General features: G+C 42.2%; 1 protein-coding gene across 1 annotated transcript in view; it reads left to right on the top strand.

Moving 5' to 3' along the window:
* The first annotated feature begins 302 nt into the window (after nt 1–302).
* The window catches only part of LOC125267723, a 28,840-nt gene continuing 2,715 nt past the window's right edge, over nt 303–26,427 (top strand). Inside the window, exons 1-7 of the mRNA XM_048189621.1 lie at nt 303–444; nt 1,365–2,785; nt 8,247–8,827; nt 8,948–9,015; nt 9,095–9,309; nt 9,472–9,722; nt 9,800–9,943. Coding sequence (XP_048045578.1) covers nt 440–444; nt 1,365–2,785; nt 8,247–8,827; nt 8,948–9,015; nt 9,095–9,309; nt 9,472–9,722; nt 9,800–9,943 — 2,685 coding nt within the window. The 5' untranslated portion in view covers nt 303–439. The remainder of the gene's footprint in view (nt 445–1,364; nt 2,786–8,246; nt 8,828–8,947; nt 9,016–9,094; nt 9,310–9,471; nt 9,723–9,799; nt 9,944–26,427) is intronic.

The raw sequence follows: 26,427 nt of genomic DNA on the forward strand, positions 1-26,427 counted from the left end.
AAAAAAAAAAAGATTTATAAAAGATTTTAATGATTATATTTCATAATAAAATTTAGGTTTATATAGCGGGGACATGTAACAAATGCTATTTTTTAGTGTTTCTGACTAGTTTTTAATAATGTTTTAAATATATTTTTTACATTTGCAGTTGGAGTAATGTCCAGGACATTTTGCGTTATAATAAAAAAGTATTTTAGAGTTAATTTTCATGCATATTTATACATACAATGTCCTGGGGACAGAAATGGTACAGAAGTGTACCTTTAAAATTGCCAAGCCCAACTGTTCTAAACTCCACCCTTCACCTGTCATGTTTACAGGTTTAATCTCACTAGCCCTAAACTAAAGAAGCTTCAAACTTATTTGATAACCCCTCTACCAAAACGTCCTGCTCCATTGGTATTTTCATGATTTGATTCTTACTGAAGATGGGCACAAAATGAGGTAGGTTTGTTTGTTGTATTATTGTTGAATTAAATGTTTTAGGAATTGTATGCATCATGGAAACAAGCGCAGACACCGCTGCGCCTCTGAAAATTAATTATTAAACCCGTGTTTTTCAGACGATCGTCAAAGATTTTGCACCTTTACACACCGCAATCATAAGCGTTACTCAAGGTGTAATTATGAATGCGTTATTTTTTTTTTTTTTTAAATATATGTACTATAGGTGGTTACACAAGCTGTAGTCTGCTACATGTCTTTATTTCCGCTACTTGTCTTTATTTCCGCACAGGCATTTTACTTTCGAATTGGAATCTGAATGCAGCCTATATGAATATAAATTGTTATACACACACACGCATATATATATATATATATATATATATATATATATATATATATATATATATATATATATGGCCTATACATACACAAACACACACAACTACATTATAATTTAAAAACAATATTCCAATACAGTTCCAACCACCTATTATTTTGATTATTTTTATAACTTTAGTTAACATGAACTAAGAATGAACAATACTTCTACAGCATTTATTAATATTGTTAATTTCATAATTTACTAATAGCCTACATTATGAAATCAAATGTTGTATTTGTTAATATTAGTTAATGCACTGTGAGCTAACATGAACACAATGAAGAGCTGGATATTTATTATATTTATTTATTATTAAATACTGTAACTAATTAATCATTGTTAGTTCATGTTAGTTAATTTATTAACTAATGTTAATGAACCTTATTGTAAAGAGTCACTGGAATTTCTTTAGTGCTTTAGTACATAGTTCACACTGTGTGTACTCTGCAACATGCTGCTACAAAACTACAGTACATGACTCATAAATAGAATGTGTTTAAGTCATTTGTCTCTCAGATTTCCCTCCTTTTTTCAGTCTTGAAGGTTATTTAAAAACCCAACTGCTTCAGCAGGAGTGCCATTTTACTTGGTCTCTGAGAGAAGAAGAAGACTTTTTTCTCTGTGATTTACTGAATCGTCTGGAGGAACAGATTCAGTTGGAATCTAACGAGGCGAGAGTAACACGAGCTTACAGCAGCTTTGGATTTGTTCAGTATCTCTATGGCAATCAGAAAGAAGCTCTCGCAAATCTGCAGAAATCAGTGCAGCTCGCAGAGGAACACTACAAAGACAGTGATGAAGTTCTTATTGTTACCTATGGAGACCTTGCCTGGCTGCATTATCATATGAATGATTTTTCTACATGTCAAGAGTATTTGAGACAGCTAGAGAGGATCCATAGGAAATTTTCTGAAGGATTCACTCATACTGTGGAGGTACTCAGAGAAAAGGGTTGGGTTTTTCTTAAATTCTCTCACAAATACTCCAATGCGGCAAAGGAATGCTTTAGACAGGCTCTTGAACTGAACCCTGATGACAGTGATTTAAATACAGGCTATGCTATTGCCCTGTACCGCACGACCAATGAGACCTCTGACCCTTCAGACTCGCCAACAATAAAACAGCTCAGAAGAGCCATAGAGCTGAATCCAGATGATGCTGTTCTATTAGTGTTGCTAGCTCTGAGAATGCTGCATGACAGAGATGATAAAAAGATGCTCGATACTGCATGGAAGATGGTGATTATGGCGCTGGTGAAGTCCCCTGAAAATCCACATGTCATAAGATATGCAGCAAAATTTTGCCGGCAATTAGGAAACATGGACGCTGCCATTGCTCTACTGAAAGAAGCCCTGCAGTCTACTCCAAGCTCAGCCTTTATACACCATCAGTTGGCTTTGTGTTACAGAAACAAAAAAATATTCCTGAAAAAGAAATATAGGAAACCTGGTAAAACAGAGTTTGATGTTGAAGAGTCATATGAAATACAGCAATACCTGCAAAAGTGCATCTATCATCTGGACAGGGCGATTTCCCTAAAGCCCTCTTTCATTATTGCCATGGCAGAATTAGCACTGCATTACGGACAACTTGGTACAACTTGGTACTTCAAAGCTGAGAGTCTTTTTGAAGAAGCATTTAAATTGGCTAATAAGGAAAAGCAACACCTGCAGGCAGTTCATTCCTTGTATGGCCAATACCAGCTCTACAGCAAAAGTTCTGAACAACTGTCCATCTATCATTTCATGCAAGGTCTGAGGTTGCAGCCAAAATCAGACGAAGGCAAGTTTTGTGAGGAGAACCTAAACAAGGTGATTGAACATCGTATTGGAAGGGTGAAAACCCCGGATGTCAGCAAGGTGTGTGCTGTACAAGGATTCATTCATGAAGTGAAGGGTGAAAAACTCAAGGCTGAAGAGTTTTATGAGAGAGCCCTAACAAAAGGGCTTGATTTCGGTAAATACATATTTTATGTTTTTATATAATATAATCTTGGAGTTTAACTATTTAATATGTATTAATGTTTTAATTAATGTATTATTGGAATTATTAAACATTATAGTAGACATCCTGAGCATTTATGTTAAAATTCTTATGATCCATAACCTATTGATTAAGAATGTTGTAAAGTGTTGTATGAATGTTTTAATAATTTGAAACCAACATTTTGACATTTCTTAAAGAAATATGTAGGTGTTTTCCCAATATTGGCTACCGCAGCATGATCACAGTCTTTCTGCTGTTAAGTGTTTGACTGGTTGACGGCTTTCTGAATGAATAGCTTTTAAAGGCATAGTTCACAATTCTGTCATCATTTACTCACCATTTACTCATGTCGTTCCAAGCCCATAAGACCTTTGTTCATCTTCGGAACACAAATTAAGTTTTTCAAGGCCCAGAAAGGTAGTAAAGACATCGTTACAATAGTCAGTGTGACTACAGTGGTTCAACCTTAATTTTATGACGCGACAAGAATACTTTTTGTGTGCAAAAAAAAAAAAAAAAAAAAAGACTTTATTCAACAATTTCTTCTCTTCCATGTCAGTCTGTTACAGATGGGACCCACATCTCTCGATCTCTGCGTGCACCCTTGCCTGAATTCTAATCACACACACCTACATTAATCACTCATCAAGCCACCTCATATAAGCACACACCTCGTGGCCAGTTTTTGTCTGTCTCGAACAGAGCAACAGACTGCTTACCTGATCTTCGTAAAATATATCTGTTATTCCAAGTCTTATTCTCTAGGAAACTCTTCTGATCTGCTGGATAAAGATTATTTCCAATTCTTCTACTCCTGTGGTTCTGCACCAGTTACAAGCGAGGTGTGTGCCTCTCTCTGTCCAGTCTTCACCCTCTGCTCAGCACCCATGATCTCCCATCACTCTAAAGGACAGTATTGTTAATCCCTTCTCCTATTCATTTGCACAGCATTTTACTGCTCAATTTACCTGCTATTCTGCTGCTGACGATTTATGCAACTGTTGTCACTTACAATCTGCCCATCTGAGTGATTCTGTTACAGAAGACCAGACCAGCACACTAGCATCATGAGTGTCCCTGATCCGTTTCAGGAGATCGTGGACGCTCTCAAGTTCGCCAAGTTTGACCTCCGCTGCGCATATTACCTCATTCAAATATGCAAGGGGGATGAATGGAAGACTGCATTCATGACTCTACTAGCCATTACAAAAATTTGGTTATGCCTTATGGCCTGATCAACGCCCCCTCCGTGTTCCAGGATTTATACACAAGGTACTCCGGGACGTCCTTCATCGTCTGTGTTTGGTATACATTGATGACATCTTAGTCCCGGAGTATGGCCAAACATCACCAACACGTAGCGAAGGTCCTTCAACACCTGAGAGACTTTAACATTTACCTAAAAGCCAAGAAATGTTTGTTCCATCAGTGCAGTTCCTTGTGTATAACATCAGCAAATACAGCATTCAGATGGATGAGGGGAAGGTTGATGCTATCCGCAACTGGCCCATCAAAGAACTCCAGCGTTCACCAATTTCTACCTCCGTTTCATCCAAAACTTTAGCTCCATTGTGCATCCACTCACCAGTCTTCTCAAAGGCCGGCCCATGTCTCTGTCCTGGTCTCCAGCAGCGACCCAGGCTTTTGAGAAGCTCAAGAAGACATTCACCACCACACCACTCCTAAGTCATCCAGATCCCTCCACACACTTTTTAGTTTAGGTCGATGCTTCCACCACTGGAATAGGAGCAGTGTTGTCTCAGCAGCATGAGGAACCATACAAACTACTTCTATGTGCTTTCTCCTGTAAACTCACCCCGGCAGAGAGAAACTACGACATTAGCAACAGGGAACTACTTAGCATCAAGCTTGTCTTGGAAAAATGGAGGCATTTGATTGGAGGGAGCTCAAGATTTTTATGATCTGTAAGGACAGTGAATGGGTGCATTCAACACAAGTCGCAAAATGACTTACTAGTTAGGTGGGCTCTTTTCTTTATGCGCTTCAATTTTACCATTTCCTATCAAACAGGATCCAAGAACACATGGGCTATCTTGGCTCCATGATCCAGAAGTCTCAACTCCTGAAAACAATACTTCCAATCCACCTCCTGCAACTGGACTTACACCATTCCAGTGCATACTTGGTTACCAGCCTCCCTTTGTTCCAGTGGTCTGGGGAACCATCTGATGTATTATCTGTCGATCACTGGTTCTGGGAGAGCGAGAGAGAGTCTGGGACGAGGCCCATCACCATCTGCAAAGGGCAGTGCATCAACAGAGAATCCAGACCGATGCTTGGCGGGCCAGCACTCCACAATACCAACCCGGGCAGAAGGTCTCGTTATCCACCTGGGACAGCAAGATGCGCTTACCTTGCAGAAAGCTATGTCCCAGATACATTGGCCCCTTTCCCATCATCCGCCAGATTGATCTGGTCACCTATTAGTTTCACTTACTTCCTGAGTATCATATTCACCCAACATTCCATTAACATACTGTTAAAATTGTATCACTCACCTCTGTCTGTTCCATCCACAGAGCCTGGTCTGACAGAAGAACCCCCCTTCCTTTGAATCTGGAGGATGTTACCATTTACTCGTTGTGGAAAATCCTGGATTCCTGATGCTGTGGTGATCGCTTAAAATATCTTGTGGACTGGGATGGCTAAGGCACAGATAAGCATTCCTGGATCTCAAGAGATGACATCCTTGATCCTGCACTATTCATAGTCTTCCATGAGTCACATCCGGATCATCCTGCACCCCACGGAAGAGGGTGACCACCGCAACGTCGGGGCCCGCAGCCCTCTTGAGCGGGCCTTGTAGAGGGGGGGGTACTGTCACAGATGAGCCAGGCTCCCTCATCTCTCGATCTCTGCGTGCACCCTCACCTGAATTCTAATCACACACACCTACATTAATCACTTATCAAGTCACCTCATATAAGCACACACCTCGTGGCCAGTTTTTGTCTGGTTTCGACTCGAGCAACAGACTGCTTACCTGATCTTCGTGAAATATACCCTGTGTTATTTTGAGTCCTATTTTCCAGAGAACTCTCCTGATCTCCTGGATAAAGATTATTACTGATTCTCCTACTCCTGTGGACCCTAACCAGTTAAAAGCGAGGTGTGTGCCTCTCTCTGTCCAGTCTTCACCCTCTGCTCAGCACCCATAATCTCCCATCACTCTAAAGGACAGTATTGTTAATCCCTTGTCCTTCTATTCATTTTGCAGTGTTGTACTGCTCAACTTACCTGCTATTCTGCTGCTGACGATTTATGCAATAAACTGTTGTCACTTTTGATCTGGCCATCTGAGTGATTCTGTTTCACAGTCTCTGACGGTGTTTACATGTGCACCACGGTGCATATATTTGGAGCTGATGAGGGAGCCAGCCAGTACTGAGCCGGCATTCTGACATAGAACCCGGAAGTGCTGCACTGTGTTTACAACGTGAAATTATTTCAACAATGTCTTTACTACCTTTCTGGGCCTTGAAAGTAGGGGTGTAACGATTTATCGTAGTACGATATTTCGCGATGCAAACATGTTACGATATGCATCGTAGAGTGATGGCGATACTTTTACGATATGACGGCAGTTTAATCTTATTGGTTGAGCTGCCGACGTGACCTACTCTGCAAGGTGGCAGTGAGAGAAGCCGGTTGTCACCGCATTTAAATGGTGTGTCTCAATCAGCTCTCTAGTTCAGTAAGTGTTTCGGGCACACATTGAATCTTGCAAGCAGGTTTAAACGTTTCTCGCGTCAGTCTCTTGCATGGTCGCGTGAGAAAAGTCGTGGCTTTCTTTCACCGCAGTGCACAGCAACAGCTGTGCTCACAGAAAAGCAAAAGACGCTTGCGATGCTTTGCTTTAAGAAGTTCTGTGGGGCCGTTCAGATATTGCTTTTTTTCCACGTGCAAGTCAGTTATTTTTTTCAAATGTAGCCGCGCGGCAGGCGCGCTCATAATGGGATCAACGGGGTCGCGACGCGCATGCAATTCTCAACTTTTCAGAATGCCGCAAGTGCACCGCAGGTCGTGTGACAAGAATCAACCGATCAGCTATGGCCTTTCCGTAACAAAACATCAAAAGCTCAGCCGAACAGCTGATCATAGCTGTACACGGTGGTTTTTATATCTTATCTCCATCAATATATCTCGTAGTAAAACTAATGCAAGGGCTAGAAATCATTTATCCTTTGCAGAAACATCCTGATCCTCTTGGAGAGCTCAGTTCATGGTTGCATAGCAACGACCGACGCCACAGGAGCGCAAGCGCTTTGGAAAGAAGGAGAAGCGGTGCGGCCGTGCCTTCCACGCGTTTTTAGACGCGATATGTGAACGGCCCCTATTCATAATTCTAAGTTCATGTTAAATTTAACATTTTTTTTCAGTGACAGACAGCCCTATTCAACTGTCAATTTGAATACGGAAGGTTTTGATTAAAATTTTATTTTTATTTATTTTATTGAAATTTTATTTATTTATTTTATTGAAATGTGATCTTGTATGTACAACAAGGTAAATTATTGAAATTTGTTCATGTTTTTTGAATAAATCTTGTTTGAATTTCAGTTTCATTTTGTTCAAAATATCGTGATGCGTATCGTATCGTGAACTCCGTATCGAGATACGTACCGTATCGTGTCCTGAGCGTATCGTTACACCCCTACTTGAAAGTGGTGGTTGCGTTGCTTTCTATGGGGGATAATAAAGTTCTTGGATTTCATTAAAAATATCTTAATTTGTGTTTCAAAGATGAACAAAGGTCTTATGGGTTTGGAATGACTTGAAAGTGAGTAATTAATGACAGAATTTTAATTTTTGGGTGTATTAACCCTTTAAACTAAGATCTGCAGATGACACACTAAAAATGTGTAGTGTTATATTTATTGAAAAATAAATGGTTTAAACAAATATTGACTGTCCTAGCACATCAAAACGTTTTTGCTATTTATGAGGACTTTGACCTGGTGTTACATCCATTTTTGACCAAAGATATATGGAATAATTTTATAGACTACACCATCTTTTTCAGAATTTACAAAGCGGAATTCATTGGTTCCTTGAATAAGGTTTTGTTATTGTATGCAGTGATTTCTTCAGACAAAACACTCCATACATTTACAAAATAATTAAACTTTAGGAATCATTCATGCAAAAATCAAAAGAAGTGTTTTCAAATGAACAAAACTTTGTAACTGTTTTAGGAAAGCATGCAACGTATGCAAATTTAATGTAACTTAGGCATTTACATTAACATCATGTACGTCATGTTTTATGAAAGTATCTATAGTCACTTGTCACTGGTCATATATCTACTATGGAGAATTAAGAGATTTTTCATTTTCGTAAAAAAAAAAGAAGGAGCAATTTAAACAGGCCTCAGTAACGTGTCATTTAAACAAATGTTTGTTTTTCCAAGGTGAAAGCTGTCTTCTTACAGAGATGAGGATTTGGCTCATGAGTTTCAGTGAAACAGAAAAATCCATTTTAAACCTGATTTTTGATGGAGGAAGTTATGATGAAGATGGCAGTGGTAGGCTTAAGATTTTCAAAGGTTCAATGAACAAGAAGATTGTGCACTTGGTTGATATTGATATTTGTAATGCCAAGAGGATTCTTAGATGGGAAAAGCTGGCTCCTGGGCCTCATGCCATTCTGCTTGCATTTACTCTGCATGAAGGCCAATTCACAGACCAGACCAAAGAGATTCTTGAAAAGTTAGAGTTTCTTGGAGAGAAGTTTTGGAATCACGTCATTGTAGTATTTACAGAGGGAGAGTGTCGTATAAACAAATATACTGGAGCTCAGAGAAGTGTATTGGAGTGGATTCATGAAAAATGTGGACACAAAACATACATCTGTGGCTCTGAACCAGAACCTACAGAAAGGAGAGAGCTTTCAGAGAGGATACAGAGAATGATTTGGGGAAATAATTCAATGCATCTGGTATTACCAGAAATTTCAGATGGAGATTCTCAGTCCCCTTCAGACATTTTAAGGGTAAGTCACTGATTCATTTCTTTTAAAATGATCTCTTTGCAAGTGCAAATTTGGTTTTATAATTTTATGTCTCATTTGACAATATAATTTCAATATGCATTTTTTTTTTTTTTTTTACAGAAGCTAGATGTAAAAGATTACTTGTTCACTCCCGAGGTTATCTTTCAGGAGGGGCAAAGTAAATACAGGTACTAAATCAACAAACAGGTGAAGTAAACTATTTAAGTGTATCAGTTTGCAATTATATTTGATATTTCTTTGAAACAGGTTACAGAGCAGCCATGCAGGCTGGTTCTATTGTGAGTTTACAAAGCTTGGTTTTAACATGAAGGGTGAAGGGGAGGTGCTGTACAGCACTGTTCTTCAGGACAATGACTGTCCAGTCCCTGCCAACCATTACCAAGCAGGACCCCTGTATGATATCAAATGTGTTCAGGGTGAGCTGTCTCATCTCAGTCTACCTCACTGTGAGACCTCCATCGGTGAGTTGACAATCTTTTGAACATTATGAGAAATACTAAATGTGATCTGTGAATAATGTAAAGTGCAAATAAATAAATAAATAAAAAATATAACACTACAGTATATAATGAACTGTATTAAATGTAAAAGACGTAGCAAAAATGTGAATTTTTTTTTTCCAGAGGATGCCTACTACTTCATGTCAGTTATACATTACACTGATCAGATTGTTGATATTCTGAAACCTCAGAATATCACGAGAACACATGTTTCAGTGAGCATCCCAGGAACGTCAACATTTTTTATTTCCAAAATACAAAACTGGTTTATGGGTGATTGGTCTAAGACATATGGGCAAGTGATGCTGTTCTACTTAAAGGAAACACATAGGCTGCATGTGTTTCTACAACCACGCAATGTGGACCCCAGAGAAGTATGTTTTTGTGTTAAGTTTTTTTCCCTGACTTTATAAATAAATGACCTTTTCTCTGTTGTTTTTGTTTTTTTCAGGTGAGAAAATGTAATAAAGATTATACACTAATCCAGTCAGCTTGTGAATGCATGCTCACATATAACTGTGAGTACAGCATGTCCTGTGATCCTGTGGAGGAACATGAACTTTCAGAGAGGCCAGTATCAATGATACAACCGCAGGTCAGTATGGTTCAGAATAAGAATAAGGCATGGTGAACATGACAAAGATTTCAGTATTAACTGATGTGAGATTTCTTAAAGCATTTACATTTGCTAATGAATCATGATAGTGGAATCATGTATCAAATAGATTATATACAACCCCATTTCCAGAAAAATTGAGACATTGTATAAAATGCAGTAAAATCAACAATCTGTGATTTGTTAAAGGGTTAGTTCACACAAAAAAAAAATTCTGTCATTTATTACTCACCCTCGTGTCGTTCCACATCAGTTAGACCCTCGTTCATCTTCAAAACACAAATTAAGATCTTTTTGATGAGATCTGAGAGGTTTCTGTCTCTCCATAGAGAACCAACGCAACTACCACTCAAAGGTCCAGAAAGGGTGGAAAAAGACATCATTAAAGTAATTCATGTGACTCCAGTGGCTTAAACTCAATTTCATGAAGCGATGTAAGTGCTTTGTTTATGCAAAAAAACCACTTTACTTACAAAAATATTGATCTGTAACACATTCACGAGTGTTGTGTTCAGATTTGCACATCAACACAACGCACACGTGTTCACGCAAAAGCTGGCACTGTTATGTGAACAAACTTTGGATAATATTATTTTGTAAACTATGTTTTGTTTGTTTTTTTTTGCACAAAGCACTCACGTCGCTTCATGAAATTGAGTTTAAGCCACTGGAGTCACATGGATTACTTTAATGATGTCTTTTTTCTACCCTTTTGGGCCTTGGAGTGGTAGTTGCATTGGATCTCAATGGAGAGAGAGAAACCTCTCAGACTTCATCAAAAAGATCTTAATTTGTGCTCTGAAGATTAACGAAGGTCTTACGGGTGTGGAACGACATGAGGGTGAGTAATAAATGACAGAATTTTAATTTTTTGGGTGAACTAACCCTTTAATTCTTTTAACTGATTACAAAGAAAAGATTTCCAATGTTTTCACTGACCAGCTTTATTGTATTTTGTAAATATAAATACATTTTAATGGCTACAACACACTCCAAAAAAGTATGCAAAATAAAATAAAAAGATTATAGAATATTCAAGTTTAACTATTTTGAAACAGTCCACAATTAGCAGGTGAGCTGGTAATAGGTGAGGGTGTTCTGGTATAAAATTAACTTCTCAGTCTTTGCAAACAAAGATGGGTCATGGCTCACCACTTTGTGCCAAATATAATGAGAGAATTGTCAAACAATTCAAAATTGACATCAGATGAGTCCACATTTTCCACATGTTTTTGGGAAAAACTGACATTAGGGATTTTCACACTGTGCTTTACCCCGGGTTATTATCATCGTTCTAAACACCACTTTTAACCCCAGGTAAAGGAACATTTCACACTAGTAATTAAGAAGCGGGGTTAGCACCGGATAACCAATAGCATGCCTCATATTGACATGATTTAGACAGTCACAGAGACACTGTGCATTGTATTCAAACAGTAAATTCAGCATTTAAGAGGAAAAATGTCAAATACTGACTGAAAACACGACAATTTGAGTGAAGAAGAGACCATTTCATTCTTAACTTTATAGTGCGAAATGTCCATTTAGTATAAACTCGATAGTACAGTTGGCAATACGAGGATGTGCAGTGCCAGAGCTATGTAAACAGGTTGCATGCTGTGTTTATCCAATCAATGACACTGACACCACAAATATGCATATAAGAATAGTAAGGAATGTACAGTGTGAAACGTCATCTTATGAAAACCCAGGATTAATTGTTAACCCTGGGTAAATTATGAGCAGTGTGAAACAGGAAGCAAGATAACCAAGGATTCTGTTTACCCAGGGTTTACAGTGACCCAGGGTTAACTATTTCAAGTGTGAAAAGCCCTATTGAACAAACGGCATGGGTGACTTTCATATTTGTCAAAATACCACTGACATGGAAGTGTATTTTGGGATTATACAGAGATATAAACTGCCATCACTATGACATCTTTCCTGAGAAGTCCATATTTATAAGAGCAAGACAATGCCAGGCCTCATTCTGCATGTGCTAGAATGTGCTTGACTGACCTGCCTGCAGTCAAGATCCGTCTCCTATTGAAAATGTATGGCCCATCATGAAAGAAGAATCAGACAATGCAACCACGGACTGTTGAGCAGCTGTCTTGTATCAAGTGAGATTCGGCAAAATTACACTTGCAAATCTGCAAATATTAGTATCCTCAATTCCCAAACACATAAAAAGTTTAATTAAAAGGAAAGGTGATGTGACACAGTGGTAAAGATGCCTCTGTCCAAACTTTTTTTGGGTAACACTTAAGAGGACCTCCCAGAGGACTAAGAACTACTATATACAGGCTTATAATTAATTTTAAAGTATAATCCATTTTAAAGTTACGATCATGGTAACCCACTGGTAATGACTCGAGTATTACCAAATTCTTCAGAAGGAACTACTTATTATTAGGAACAGTATTCTAAAGTGAGAAACATGATGACTTTCTAGTAATGACTATTACTAATAAGTCATTGTAAGTTTTTGAGGTTTTTGTTAAATTTTGATAGTAATGACTCAAGTGTTACTACTGTTACAGCTGGATGTATAGAAGCGTACAACAAATCGCTCCCCGGTCACCACAGCAAAAATAGCTGCCCACTGCTCCGGGTGTGTTTGTCTACGGTGTGTGTGTATGTGTGTGTTCACTACTCACTATTCCTAATGTGTGTGCACTAACTTGGATGGGTTAAATGCACAGGACAAATTCCGAGTATGGATTACAATACTTTGCCTTCACATGTCACTTTTCTTTTTTTTTCTTTTTTTGGAATGTGTTGCAGCCATCAAAATCTAAATTTGTTTATATTTACAAAATACACTTATGTTGGTCAGTGAGAACTCTGGAAATTTTTTATTTGTACTTTTGTCAGTTACATAAAGGTTCTTGATTTTATTGCATTTTACAGTTTCTAACTTTCTGGAAATGGAGTTGTATTTAGTTTATCTGCCTTTATGTCTATTCTTCTCATAAAGTTGTTGAAATTCTCCATAGCATCTTGAACATCAGTTTTTTAGGTTTTCAGTGTTGTGCCCAGTATTTTAATTTAAAATTATTGATATGCTTGTCTATGTGTGTTTTGCTGCATTGCTGCATGGTTCAAATTATCAATATATCTGCCCATTCCAATTATCACAAGAATGCCCAATAATCTTGGACAACTCAAACCAGCCATTATAATTAAATCCACAACTGCCTTTAAGCCTTTGAACCAAATTAGTTTTATTTGATTAATTATTATGATTAGATCTGGAATATGTCATTTAAATGAGTTACAACTATGTCAGTTGTAACCGTCATGCAAAAAAAAAAAAAAAAAAGTTTTATCTTAAAAATACCTTCCAGTTTTCCTCTGTACAGCTGTGGGCAAAATTATTGGCAGTGACATAAATTTTGTGTTTTGCAAAGTTTGCTGCTTATTGTTGCAATTGTGTGTTTATTGTCTTCATGTTTCATCAGTCAGAACGTTTATTCAGCCGCTGCTACAGCACATAGCTGGATGCCTTTGTACATATAAGGGATTTTCTGGAACGTCATAAGTTATTACTTCTACGAGTCCGTTTTGGACTTTCTGTGAGAGAGTGCCCTCCGGCTTTGAGTATGAATGAAACACAAGAGAAACACATAATGTTCAGATCGCCCCGTTTTGGAATAGAGAAAAAAAAAGACAGGTCATACATGGACTATCTTGTCTCTTTGAATTGAAATCATATTCATATTGGCCACTCTTAGATGGTCCAAAAGACATTGGAAATGTGTGCTCAGTGTGTGGTCAGATGAGTCCACGTTTCAGCTTGTTTTTGGGAAAAACGGACATTGAGTTCCTTGTAGATTAAAGGGATTGTGAATCGGTTTTGGAATTTCTGTGAGAGAGTGCCCTCCAGATTTGAGTATGAATGAAACATACATTACATGAGAGTGTTAGCGCTCCATAATGTTCAGATTGCCTCGTTTTGGATAAGAATAAAACAACAGGTCATACATGGACTATCTTGTCTATATTATATCTTGTTTATTAAAAGTGCGGGGGACACGTCCCCTGTATTCTATGCTCATACAGTGTTGCCTCTTCTGCTTCATAACCTCTGTTCATTCTGGCATGCTGGATATCAGCTTCTGGGCCAAATCCTGACTGATTGTGATCCATTTCTGCCTTATTAATGCTCAGAGTTGATCACAATTTCTGAGCTTCTGCTTGTTTACTCGCCTTTTGATGCTGGAAAATGCATTGATCATCACCAAATTGCTCCTGGATCATTGGAAGAAGTTGATCTTGCAAGATGTTTTGATACCATTTTTTATTCATTCAATCATGGATGGTCTCAGGATGCTTCACTGTTGGCATGACACAGGACTCATGGTAGCGTTCACCTTTTCTTCTCTGGACAATCAATTTTCCAGATGTCCCAATTTCCCAAACAGTTGGAAGGGGTTTCATCAGAGAAAATATCTTTGCACCAATCTTCTGCTGTCCAATCCTTGTACATCCTGCAGAATTTCAGTCCTTGATGTTTTTCTTGGAGAGAAGTGGCCTCTTTGCTACCTTAAGCCGAGTTCAGACTGCACGATTTTAGCCCCGATTTTGCCTCGCCGACAGGTTTTGAGAAATCGCCGACAAATGCCCGAAATCACAGGCAAATCGGTGCTCGTTCACGCGAGTGACAATCACGCAGTGTGAATGAGCAAAGACGCGATCTGAGAGAATCGCCGACGAGTCGCCGACGCCCGTGAGATATTTGGCATGCTAAATATCTGGACCTGTCGGCGATTCAAACTCCTGCTGTGTGAAAAGTGTTCTGACTGAAAACTACATCGGCGATGACCGACAGCCAATGAGAGAGCAAGATACAGAGCAGCGGGGAGTTCGGGGAGGAGTTATAGACCACAACATCAGCCAGCATGGCTTCATTCACATAAACATTACAATTCTATCAAACGGAAACAAAACACAAACATTTGCTTGGCCATCCACAACAGCAGCACATTGAAAAGTTATGTATTTACCTCCAACTCTCGTTGCAGAACACACAATCCACAGTCTACCCAACCATTTCCTCCTCCATATTTTTCTTTTCTTTTTCTTATATTCGCTGCAAATCAGCGCACAGGCAACTCCTATTGCAAGCTTCTTGCGGACTACCGTTTTTAATAATAATAATAACTCCGGTCCTGCACGCGTGATATCGCGTTGTTTCCTTGTCACATCTCGCGTGTGTTTGGTTGTGAAACGTAGTTTGCGTGCCAGACAGAGTTGTCTGCGATTCTTCCTATTGTAAAGTCATGCAGTGTGAAACCCTCTGTCGCCGATCCATCGTGCAGTTTGAACACAGCAGCGACTGAATGCTGGCCAAGATAGTCATGCAGTGTGAAAAGAACAGTGACCCGACTACTTTGAAAATCGTGCAGTCTGAACTCGGCTTTACTTGACACCAGGCCGTTGTCCAAAAGTATTGGCCTTACTGTTTGTGCAGATGTACTTAAATCTACCTGCTGCTAATATTGAAGAAGCTCTATACTGGTGGTGACACGGTTACGTAGCTGAGGAAGAAACGGTCCTGCACTTGCTGGACTCTCTAGGATGTCTTGAAGCCTTCTTCACTTCAATTGAACCTCTCTCCTTGAAGTTCATGATGATAGAGTAAATGGTTCTTTCAGGTACAATATACTTTGCAGCAATTTTGATGCAAATGGTTGCAAGTTTTGATGATGGTTGCACATCTTTATTTGGAGGTAGCCATTGCTGACACAATGATTGCCTATAAAAGGAGGGAAAAAGTGCTTCCAATCAGTCTACTCTTATAATCCAATCAGAAAGAGTGATTTCACCTGACACTAGTGACTAGTGACTAGTTCACACTTTCCCATGATACAGTTAGTGAACTGATGTTAGCTGGTCATTTTGTACCAGAGCCAAAAAAAGTGAAATTTTCAATTATTTAAAATGCATCTGATCACTCTGCACAGTAATCTAGAAACAATATGAATAAACACCACATCACAGACACACATCAGGCTCTCCCTCCAGTTACCCACAGCGCTCAGTCTCCCCGGAATACTAATTACCCGCACATGCAAGTCATTACCTGTCACGGAGTCGCAACCATCTCTGACAACAACCAACCCATTGTCACCAGATCAGCACACTCCACCCACTTGTTCACAATCCCATGAGTTCTAATTCACCGCACCTGCACCTCCTCATCACAACACCACATATATTCCTCCTCAACCTACACTCCCTTGTCTGGTCTCGTACTTATTACACGTATTACACGTACAGACTCTCTATGCACTTACCTGAACACTTACCTACTGTATTGGATCCCATCTTCAGTCTTCTGTCGTCTACCTTCATCCTCAGTGTGTGTGTGTGTGTGTGTGCTTCCCTGCACCCAGTCATCACCACTACACCTGCAAAGACATTCCAGTTACTACAAGCTAAGTCATCTGTTTCATCTGTAAACTGCCTCACTCACCTGTTGTCTGCAACATCATCATCTCAATGTTCTGTGTTCAATAAAAATATAAATGTTTATATTTCACCTACCTATCTCTCCTCTTCTGTTGTGTGACAGAAGACCAGACCAACAGAATGCAGAGTCCAATGAATGCTGATGGGGATCGTTCCACCAATCAGTTTTCATACCTTGTGCAGGCAGTTTGTCACTCACTCCCTCCATCTACACCTGCTGCTTTACCTGCTTCCTCTGCCGGTCCTATGGCCGAACGAGCGTCATTCACCAGTGAGGCGGAGGATTGCAATGGGTTCATTCTACAGTGCTCCTTATACTTCGGGAAGTGTTTATTATCTCCCTTCTCTCCAGACAAACTCTTCAGTCCTCCTAAGATTGCTTATTTTTTTCCTTTTCGATTTTTTTTTTCTCCCCAATTGTAATTTATCCCTTTATAAAGTGTTTTTTTTTTTTTTTTTTCGATGTTGGTGATGTTGTTTCTATTGATGATTACTTGACAAAGGCTTTGTGCTGAAACGTTGGTCTATAAAAACTTTCTGCAAGTGAGTGTGCAGTCAAATCTCTCATATATATTTAGATTTATCTCTCTTGACCTGCACCTCGGACAGAGTGTGTTTGTTTATGTTTTTGAGCACCCAGGAATTATCCATCCACACCATCCAAGGTAAGCAGGTAAGCCACTGGGCCGCGGTTGCATTCCTCACTTCTCTCCCACCATGATGCTCCACATCGGCTACCTGCATTCTAAGATCTCGTTCATGGTGCTGGAAGGTTCCACTGCAGACATCATCCTGCACCTGTCACAACACGAACCAAAGGTTAACTACTGGAGAGATACTGCAATGGAGTGAATGCTGTCATCAAACCTGTCTAGATCCACTTTTTAACCTCCACCCATCACTCTCAAACACCTTCCAGTCCAGAATCATCAGTATTACCACTTATCTCAAACACCATTGAGAGTCCTGAGATGGATAGCAAGGTGGAGGTTACAGAGGAGAACAGGGCATTCCAGGATGTGTTCAGCAAGTGGTTGGCCACTCAACTACCACCACATCTGCCATGGGACTGTGCCATCGACTTGATACTTGGGGCTACTCTGCCCAAAGGCAGAGTTTACCTTTTGTCCATCTCGGAGAAGGCCATGGAGAAGTACATCCAGGAGGCCCTTCATCAAAAGTTAATTCATCCATCGACATCCTTTGCCAGGCTTGAGGCAGTGCATCAACTATCGCCATCTCAACTCTCAAACAGTCAAGTATAGCTATCCTCTTCCTCTGGTCCCTGCAGCCCTGGAAAAACTATACAGAGGTCGTATCTTGTACCACCACTCCTGTTATTGTCTATACGGACCATAATCCGTTGGTTTTCTTGAATAAAATGTATAATCATAACCAACGTTTGATGCGCTGGGCTCTGATGGCTCAACATTACAATGTGGAGATCTGTCATGAGAGGGGATCTGATAATATCGTGGCAGATGCTCTTTCACAGGGATAAGTAAGTTTAATGTCATTTAATTTTTCTTTCATTTCATTCTTGTTTGCTTGTTGATGCTTCGCCCAGAAACTTTCTCTTTTTGTATTAGACTAGGTTCTTCTTTTAGGTGGGGGAGTGTTACAGCCTGTGCCTTGTGTGTGTTTTCCCGTGTGATGTCATGACTCTGCTACTTTTCATTCTCTGCGAGTTTGATTGTAGGTCAGCCCCTGTGCACCTGCGTCTAGTTGTGTGTGCTGTTGAGTGATTATATTGAGGACGCTGAAGGAGACTGGAGAGAGGAGACATGCCAGCAAACAAGCTTTTTCTTTCTTCCTTTATTTGTCTTTCTTTTGTTTTAAGTTGATTTGTTTGCTTTGGATTAAAGTCAGGTATTCGTTTATTATCATTAATTTGGGTTAATTGTTTGTTATACTTGGAATTTTTTTGTTTGTTGTTGTTTTTTTCCCTTATGATATCTGTTCCTGATTCTTTGTTTTATTTTATTTTTTTAAAATAAATATTTAGTAACGTATTTGGGTTTCTGATGGCTTATAAGAAGGGGTTCGTAACAGGGATGAATGGAAGACCACCTTCTTCTACACCCCTACTGGGCACTATGAATACAGGGTTATGTGGTATGGCCTGTCCAACTCTCCTACTGTCTTCCAAAGTGATATGAATGAAGTCTTCCGGGAATTCCTCCAGAGGTTCGTCATTGTCTACATAGACGACATCCTGATATACTCCGGAAACCTGTCCGAACACCGCCACCACGTTACACAGGTCCTCAAGAAGCTGAGAGAACTCCACCTTTACCTCAAGCTGGAGAAGTGCGAGTTCCATACATCCACAGTCCACTTTCTGGGGTATGTCATTGACTAAAACGGTATCCAGATGGACCAGATGAAGGTGGAAGCTATTCTGAACTGGCCCCAACCTGGCAGTGTGAAGGATCTTCAACGTTTCCTGGGGTTCGCAAACTTCTACAGGAGGTTCATCCATAATTATGGCATGATCAGTTCACCTCTCACATCACTCTTCAAGACTCAGCCCAAGTCTCTGTCCTGGACACCATCTGCCACTGAAGCCTTCCATCAACTTAAAGAAGCCTTCCAGTCCACTCCGATCCTGATACATCCCAAACCAGATCTTCCCTTTGTTGTTGAGGTGGATGCCTCCACCACCGGGGTTGGAGCAGTACTCTCACAGCAGCAGGGTGATCCTCCATGCCTCTATCCATGTGCCTTCTCCAAAAAGCTGTCCCGGCGGAGCAGAATTATGACATCAGCAATCGTGAGCTCCTTGCTATCAAGCTAGCCCTAGAAGCATGGAGACACTGGCTGTAGGGAGCCAATCATCATTTCGAGGTCATAACAGATCATCGGCATCTCGAATCCCTACATGAAGCTAAATGTCTGAACCGACACCAAGCCAGATGGGCCCTGTTCTTTACCAGATTCGATTTCACCCTGGTGAGAAGAATGGAAGGCTCTTTCTCGACTCCATCAACCTGATTGTGAGCCCAATTCTCCTGAACCTATACTCCCTCCAGCCATGATCGTAAGTCCAATCCAGTGGTCAATCAACGATCAAATCATCCAAGCCACACGCTCCAAACCTGCTCTGCCGGGAGGTCCTGAGGGGCGTCTCTACATACCATCTACTCTTCGCCTGCCCCTCATGGACTCAGCTCATACATCTCTGGGCTCTGGACACCGAGGTCGTCAACATATCCTCTCGCTCCTCCATCATTGCTACTGGTGGTCCAGCATAGCTCAGGACATCTCCTAATACATCAAGGGATGCTCAGTCTGCACCGTCACCAACACACCATGTTAGCTCCCAGATGGGAAGTTGGACCCACTAACCATTCCTCACCATCCATGGACCCACTTGGGAATTGATTTCATGACTGACACAAAAGGAGCTACAAAAGACAGGCTGACACCAGAAGAATACCTACCCCTCATTACTAACCAGGCCAGAAGGTATGGCTGGCCACAAGGGATATCCATCTCCGCCTGCCTTGCTGTAAGCTGAGTCCCCGATACGTAGGTCCCTTCACCGTGCAGAGGCAGATAAATGAGGTCACCTACAGGCTTAATTTATTACCTCACTACAGAATATCACCTTCATTTCATGTATCACTCCTGAAAACTCACACTGAGGTCATCAACCGGGTCCACTCCATCATTGGGCAATCGCCTAGAACACCTCATTGACTGGGAGGGTTGTGGCCCTGAAGAACATTCCTGGGTTGCCCGTGATGATGTGCTCGATCCATCCCTTCATACCAAGTTCCACTCAGAATACCCCAATTGTCCAGCACCCAGAGGCAGAGGTAGGCCCCGCCGTCGCACCATCCGGCCATCAGGAGCCGCCCGTGGAGGGGGGGGGGGGGTGTCACAGAGTCGCAACCATCTCTGACACCAACCACCAGGGCTCCTCATCAAATCACCACATATATTCCTCCTCAACCTGCACTCCTTTTCTGGTCTCATCCTTACTACACGTACAGACTCTCTATGCACTTACCTGGACACTTACCTGCCATCTTGGATCCTGTCTTCAGTCTTCTGTCATCTACATTCATCCTCAGTGTGTGTGTGTGCTTCCCTGCACCCGTTCACCACCACTGCACCTGCAAAGACATTCCAGCTACTACAAGCTAAGTCATCTGTTTCATCTGTAAACTGCCTCACTCACCTGTTGTCTGCAACCTCATCATCTCAGTGTTCTGTGTTCAATAGACTCTGTTTATATTTCACCTACCTGTCTGTCCTCTTATGTTGTGTGACATTACACCCCTCATTAGCATGGATGCGTATTTATGCTTTGCGCAAATTAACTTAACAAACACCTTCATCAGCCCAAAGACTCTGGTTTGTCACTTTTTACCTCAACAACCTGGACACTGACATTTCCCTTACTGGCACTTCAAGAACTCAGTAACTCTCATTCATTCAAATAGACTGTTTACCTGTTATACTCACCTGCTTGCCATACACCTCTGTTTAAGATGCATAAACTTGACATATCAACTGCTTTCCACTTACCTGCATATCTACCTGTTACCTGTTCTCATCACTGCTGCTCTGTTCCATCAATATCACCACTGTTCAATAAACTGTTATGGGTTCAATTCTGACACTCAGTCTGCGTCTCCATAACACACAACTAAAGCAGCAAACTTTGGGAAACAAAAAATGTATGCCACTGCCAATACTTTTGGACATGGCTGTATTGTATGCTGTCAATCAGTGTTGTTCAAAACTCATGGGACTTTCACCACTGCACATTTCACGAGTTCACACTTACAAATAATCAAATAGTAAATAGTATGCGTAGTAGTATGCGTATGTGGCGTGCTGTCTGAGGAGAGGGCTCCAAGCTTGGTATTTTGACCGGGACCCAGAGTACTCCCCGTATTCTGGTTAGGAAAGTAACCAGGCAAGTGTGAGGAGACGGGGTGGTGGAGGGATGCTGTAAAACTGCCGAGGAATATGGATGAGTTGACTGTGTCTATATATATATATATATATATATATATGCTTTCACTCATGCTGATTGGGTAGATATGTTGATTACTGATTGCTAACAGCAGGCTGAAATGACATGATGATTAGTCAGATTATTTGAACGTTGCTCCTCCCGAATTTTGTTAATAAAACATTATTTTGTGTGTCTCCCTCATCGATCACACACAATGCAGTCTCTACTAAAGATCTGATGAGTTGAATCAGCTGTGTTAGATGAGGGAGACATACTGTAACGAATCATCACTCAGGCTGGGATCCATTTGCATGCTTTTAATAATAATAAAGGGTAGTCATACAGGCAAGGTCAAACAGGAGCAAACAGGAATGGCAGGGACAGGCAGAATCGTGGTCAAGATAACAGGCAGATAAGTCAAGAAAGTCAGATATCACTCACAGATCGTTATTCCAGGCAAGGGCCAAAGGCAGGCAGAAAAGGATCAGCAACGGATAGCAACAGGGTCAGCAACAGAAAATCAGACAGAGATATAAACGCTCAGAAATGTTTACCAAGGCAAAACAAGACTTAGTCCGGGTGATGGGTATCAGCTGGAGCGGTAATCAGTCCAAGGTACGGGCTTCTGGGAAATGTAGTGTGTGTGTGTGTGTGTGTCAGTATTCAGGTGACGGCTCCCTCCGATGGCCAGAGGAGGGAACCACGGAGTTCGTCTCTGTGACAGAGCCCCCCCCTGCGAGCGCCTCCTGGCGCAAGGATGTAAACGAGACCTCTCCTCCCCCTCCTCGTGGGGGCCATCGGCAGGTTTGAGCAGTGAAACATGGAAAGTGGGAGAAATGCGATAGTGGTTAGGCAGGGCTAAGCAAAATTGGTGTGATTTGTCGTGCGATTTGGAATGGACCAACGTACCTTGGGCTTAGCTTCTTGTATGGGAGGTGGAGGCGCAGATCTCTGGTTGGCAGCCATACCCACTGACCAGGTTGATAGGCAGGACCGGGGCGGCGACGGCGATCGGCTTGTAAACTTTGGCAACAAACAGCGTGTTGTAGGTGCATATGCGCTCTGTCCCAAGTGGCTTCACATCGGTTCAACCAGTCATTGATGGCAGGTACATTCGTGGGTTCACCTGACCAGGGAAACATGGGTGGTTGAAATCCCAGGACACACTGGAAAGGGGTTAATCCGGTTGCTGGTTTGCGTAAGGAGTTCTGAGCGTACTCTGCTCATAGGAGATATTGAGACCAGTCGTCTTGGTTGTTGTTGCAGTATGACCGGAGGAAGCGGGTGAGTTCTTGATTCAGACGCTCGGTCTGCCCATTGGACTGTGGATGGTAGCCGGATGTGAGACTGACGTTAATATTTAAGGCTTGACAGAAGGCGGCCCAAAGACGTGAGGTAAACTGGGAACCGCGGTCGGATACAGTGTCCTCCGGTAATCCATAGATGTGAAAGACCCACTGGCACAGGTGTTCGGCGGTCTGCATGGCGGTAGGTAGTTTGGGTAAGGGGATTGTTGTGGCAAAAAAATCAACCCTGACTCTACTGCATAAGAGACGAACACGTCCAATTGTCTTTAAAGCTTTTATTTCTTGCAAGAAAGGTCAGACAGGTCATACAGAAACACAAGTAGCTGCAGAGTGTAAGACAAAGAACGAAAGCTTCCCCTCACTTTTATATCTCTATATGGTTGCGACTCTATACATCTATATTAACACTATGTTAAACATTACCACTTAAGCCAACATCATATCATGTTCCATAAACATAATTTTCACAAGAATACAGGTAAAAAGCATATGAAAAATTAAAATTTCCACAACAGGATCAGACGGCAAGCCTTGGAGAAACGGTCCACTATGGTGAGTATGGTGGTATTGCCGTTAGATACAGGGAGGTCGGTGATGAAGTCGACAGCGATGTGTGACGCTGAGGCAGTGGCAGAGGATGCAGTAGACCAGCGGGGAGTTGGTGAGATGGTTTGTTTACGTTACAGACTGGGCAGGCTTTGACAAACTGTATTGTGTCCTTAGATAAAGATGGCCACCAGAAGTGGTTCTGTACGACTTGGATGGTTGCAGTGATGCCTGGATGACCGGATGCAGGTGAGTTGTGGACCATCTCCAGTACACGATTGCGCAGCACTAGCAGTACGAAGGTCTTCCCCGGGGGGCAGTCAGGTGGGACCTCGATTTCAGCGTTGGCCTGTTCCAGTTCTGTCATAATGTCCCACTGTACGGGTGCAACAACAAGAGAGGCAGGTAATATAGTTTCAGGGTTTTTGCTTTCCTGCTCACCTTCAAACTGGCAAGATAATGCATCTGCCTTGACGTTCTTAGATCCAGGTCGGTAGGTTACAGTGAATTTAAAGCGTGAGAAGAACAGGGACCAGTGAGCCTGGCGGGGGTTTAGTCTTTTAGCAGTTCGGAGGTATTCAAGATTCTTATGGTCCGTGTAGACGACAAATGGGTGTATGGCTCCCTCCAGCCAGTGGCGCCACTCCTCAAACGCCGCTTTCATGGCCAGCAGCTCCGGATCACAGACGTTGTAATTATGCTTTGCGGCTGTGAGTTTCCTGGAACAGTAAGCACAGGGGTACAGTTTAGGTGGGTTACCTTGTCGTTGTGAGAGGATTGCTCCAAGACCAGTGCTGGATGCATCTACTTCGACGATGAACGGGAGTGACGGGTCAGGATGGTGCAGGATGGGCGCGGAGGTGAATCGTTCCTTGAGTTGTTGGAATGTGTTTATGGCAGGGGGGGTCCATTTGAGTTGGCACTGACCTTTCTTTACCATGCTGGTGAGTGGGCAAGCTATGGTACTGAAGTTGCGGATGATTCGTCTATAGAAGTTGGAGAAACCCAGGAACCGTTGCATTTCCTTGAGGGTGTTGGGTCGCGGCCAGATAAGGATGGTGTTGACCTTTCTCTCATCCGTGGCGACACCCTCGTGACTGATTATGTATCCCAGGAATGAGGTGGAGGTTTTGTGAAATTCGCACTTCTCGGCCTTGGCATATAGCTGGTACTGGATTAGTCTTTTGAGGTCCTGTCTGACTTGTTGGATGTGTTCCTTCATGGTGTCGGAGTATATCAGGATATCATCTATGTAGACAATAACAAAACGGTTAAGCATGTCCCTGAACACATCATTAATCAAAGCCTGGAAGACAGACGGACTATTGACCAGCCCGAAGGGCATAACAAGGTACTCATAGTGCCCAGTAGCAGTAGAAAAGGCGGTCTTCCACTTGTCCCCCTCCCTGATGCGGATCAGATTATAGGCACTGCGCAGATCAAGCTTAGTGAAGAATTTGGTTGTGCGAAGCTGTTCCAATGCTGCAGGGACCAGAGGCAGAGGATAGCGGAACTTGACAGTTATATCATTAAGACCACGGTAATCAATACAGGGACGAAGACCTCCGTCTTTTTTACTCACAAAGAAGAAGCCCGCCGAAGCTGGAGACATAGATGGACGTATGAAGCCCTTTGCCAGTTCCACCTCGATGTACTTTTCCATGGACTCAGACTCTGGTTGAGAGAGCGGGAAGATATGGCCCCTGGGTGGTGTAGCTCCTGGGATGGGATCGATTGCACAGTCATATGAACGATGGGGTGGTAATTGGGAGGCGCGTACCTTGCTGAACGCCAGAGACAGGTCCTGATATTCCTCGGGGAGTTGGAGGTCAGGAGGGGTTTCAGAGGCATGTGAGGATTCGCTGGTCTGAATGGATCTGAGAGGAAGCAGTGTGGCGGCAGACAGACATTTGGCTAGACAGTTCTTGTTCCATTGAGTAATCTGGCCCTCTCTCCAACAGATGCTTGGGTTGTGAGTCCGCAGCCATGGTAAACGTAGTATGATGGAGGAGGTAGAGTTGGGTAATACGTGAAACTGTATGAGCTCTGTGTGAAATATAGTGTTTGCATGGTTAGTTGCTGCGTGATGGTGTTGACTCGTCCTGAGCCCAGGGGCCGCCCGTCTATCGCTTCCACTGCGAGAGAAGAAGAGCATTCAATTAAAAGGATTTTGAACTGTTGTGCATAAGATTGGGAGATGAAATTCCCAGCAGCCCCCGAGTCCAATAGCGCCGTTGTTTCTAACAGGATGCCGTGAATCATCAGAGTTATGGGTATGGATACAGACATGTCTGAGTTGTAATATGGATTAGATTCACTCACCGAACATGGGTTTTCTGGACGGGTGCGCACTGGACAGTTGTTGCAGACATGACCGGGACTGCCGCAGTATAGACACAGGCGGTGAGTCAGCCGACGGCTTCTCTCTTCTTCAGATAGGTGGTAAGCATTGATCTGCATGGGTTCTGGGTTCTCTGAGTCGATCGGTTGTACGGAGCGAGCACTGTGTCTCTGGCCAGCTTTGCGTGCTCGGATGAGATTATTCACGTGAATGGCAAGTTCGATGAACTGATCCCCTCATCACGACATGCCAGTTCCGTCACCCAGTTGGTTTGTGCTGCAAGTGTGCGAAAAGCGAGGGCGTATTCAGCCGCCATCCTCCTTCCTTGCGTTAACTCCATGAGATGATCACCTGCACCCTTCCCGTCACTAGGGTGATCAAAAACCTCCTTGAATCGCTGCATAAAGTAATCATAAGTCGGGAAAGCAGCCCCATCTTCTCCCCATACAGCCGTAATCCACTCCAGAGATTTCCCGGTAAACAGAGAACAGACTAAAGCGATCTTACTGGCATCGGTAGAATACATGGCAGGTTGTTGGCTGATGAAGAGGGAGCACTGGAGGATAAAGCCTTTACACTGTGTGGGATCGCTGTCGAACTTCTCAGGCAGAGAGAGGCGGGGATTCACTGGTGGTGGCGTTCCTGCCGTGTGGATAATGGCGGCTGCAGCGGGCGGTGGAGATGCCGCTGGGGCAGAAATCTGCATTCCCTGCAGAGCCTTTACCAATTCCTCAGTGAGGGTAGTGAGGCGATTAAGCTGGTGCTGGTGGGCGGCGAGTTGACTGGCTTGGGTAGACATTGTTGCACACAGGTGGGAAAA

Source organism: Megalobrama amblycephala, linkage group LG4 (genome assembly GCF_018812025.1).
Source record: "Megalobrama amblycephala isolate DHTTF-2021 linkage group LG4, ASM1881202v1, whole genome shotgun sequence".
Classification (NCBI taxonomy): domain Eukaryota; kingdom Metazoa; phylum Chordata; class Actinopteri; order Cypriniformes; family Xenocyprididae; genus Megalobrama; species Megalobrama amblycephala.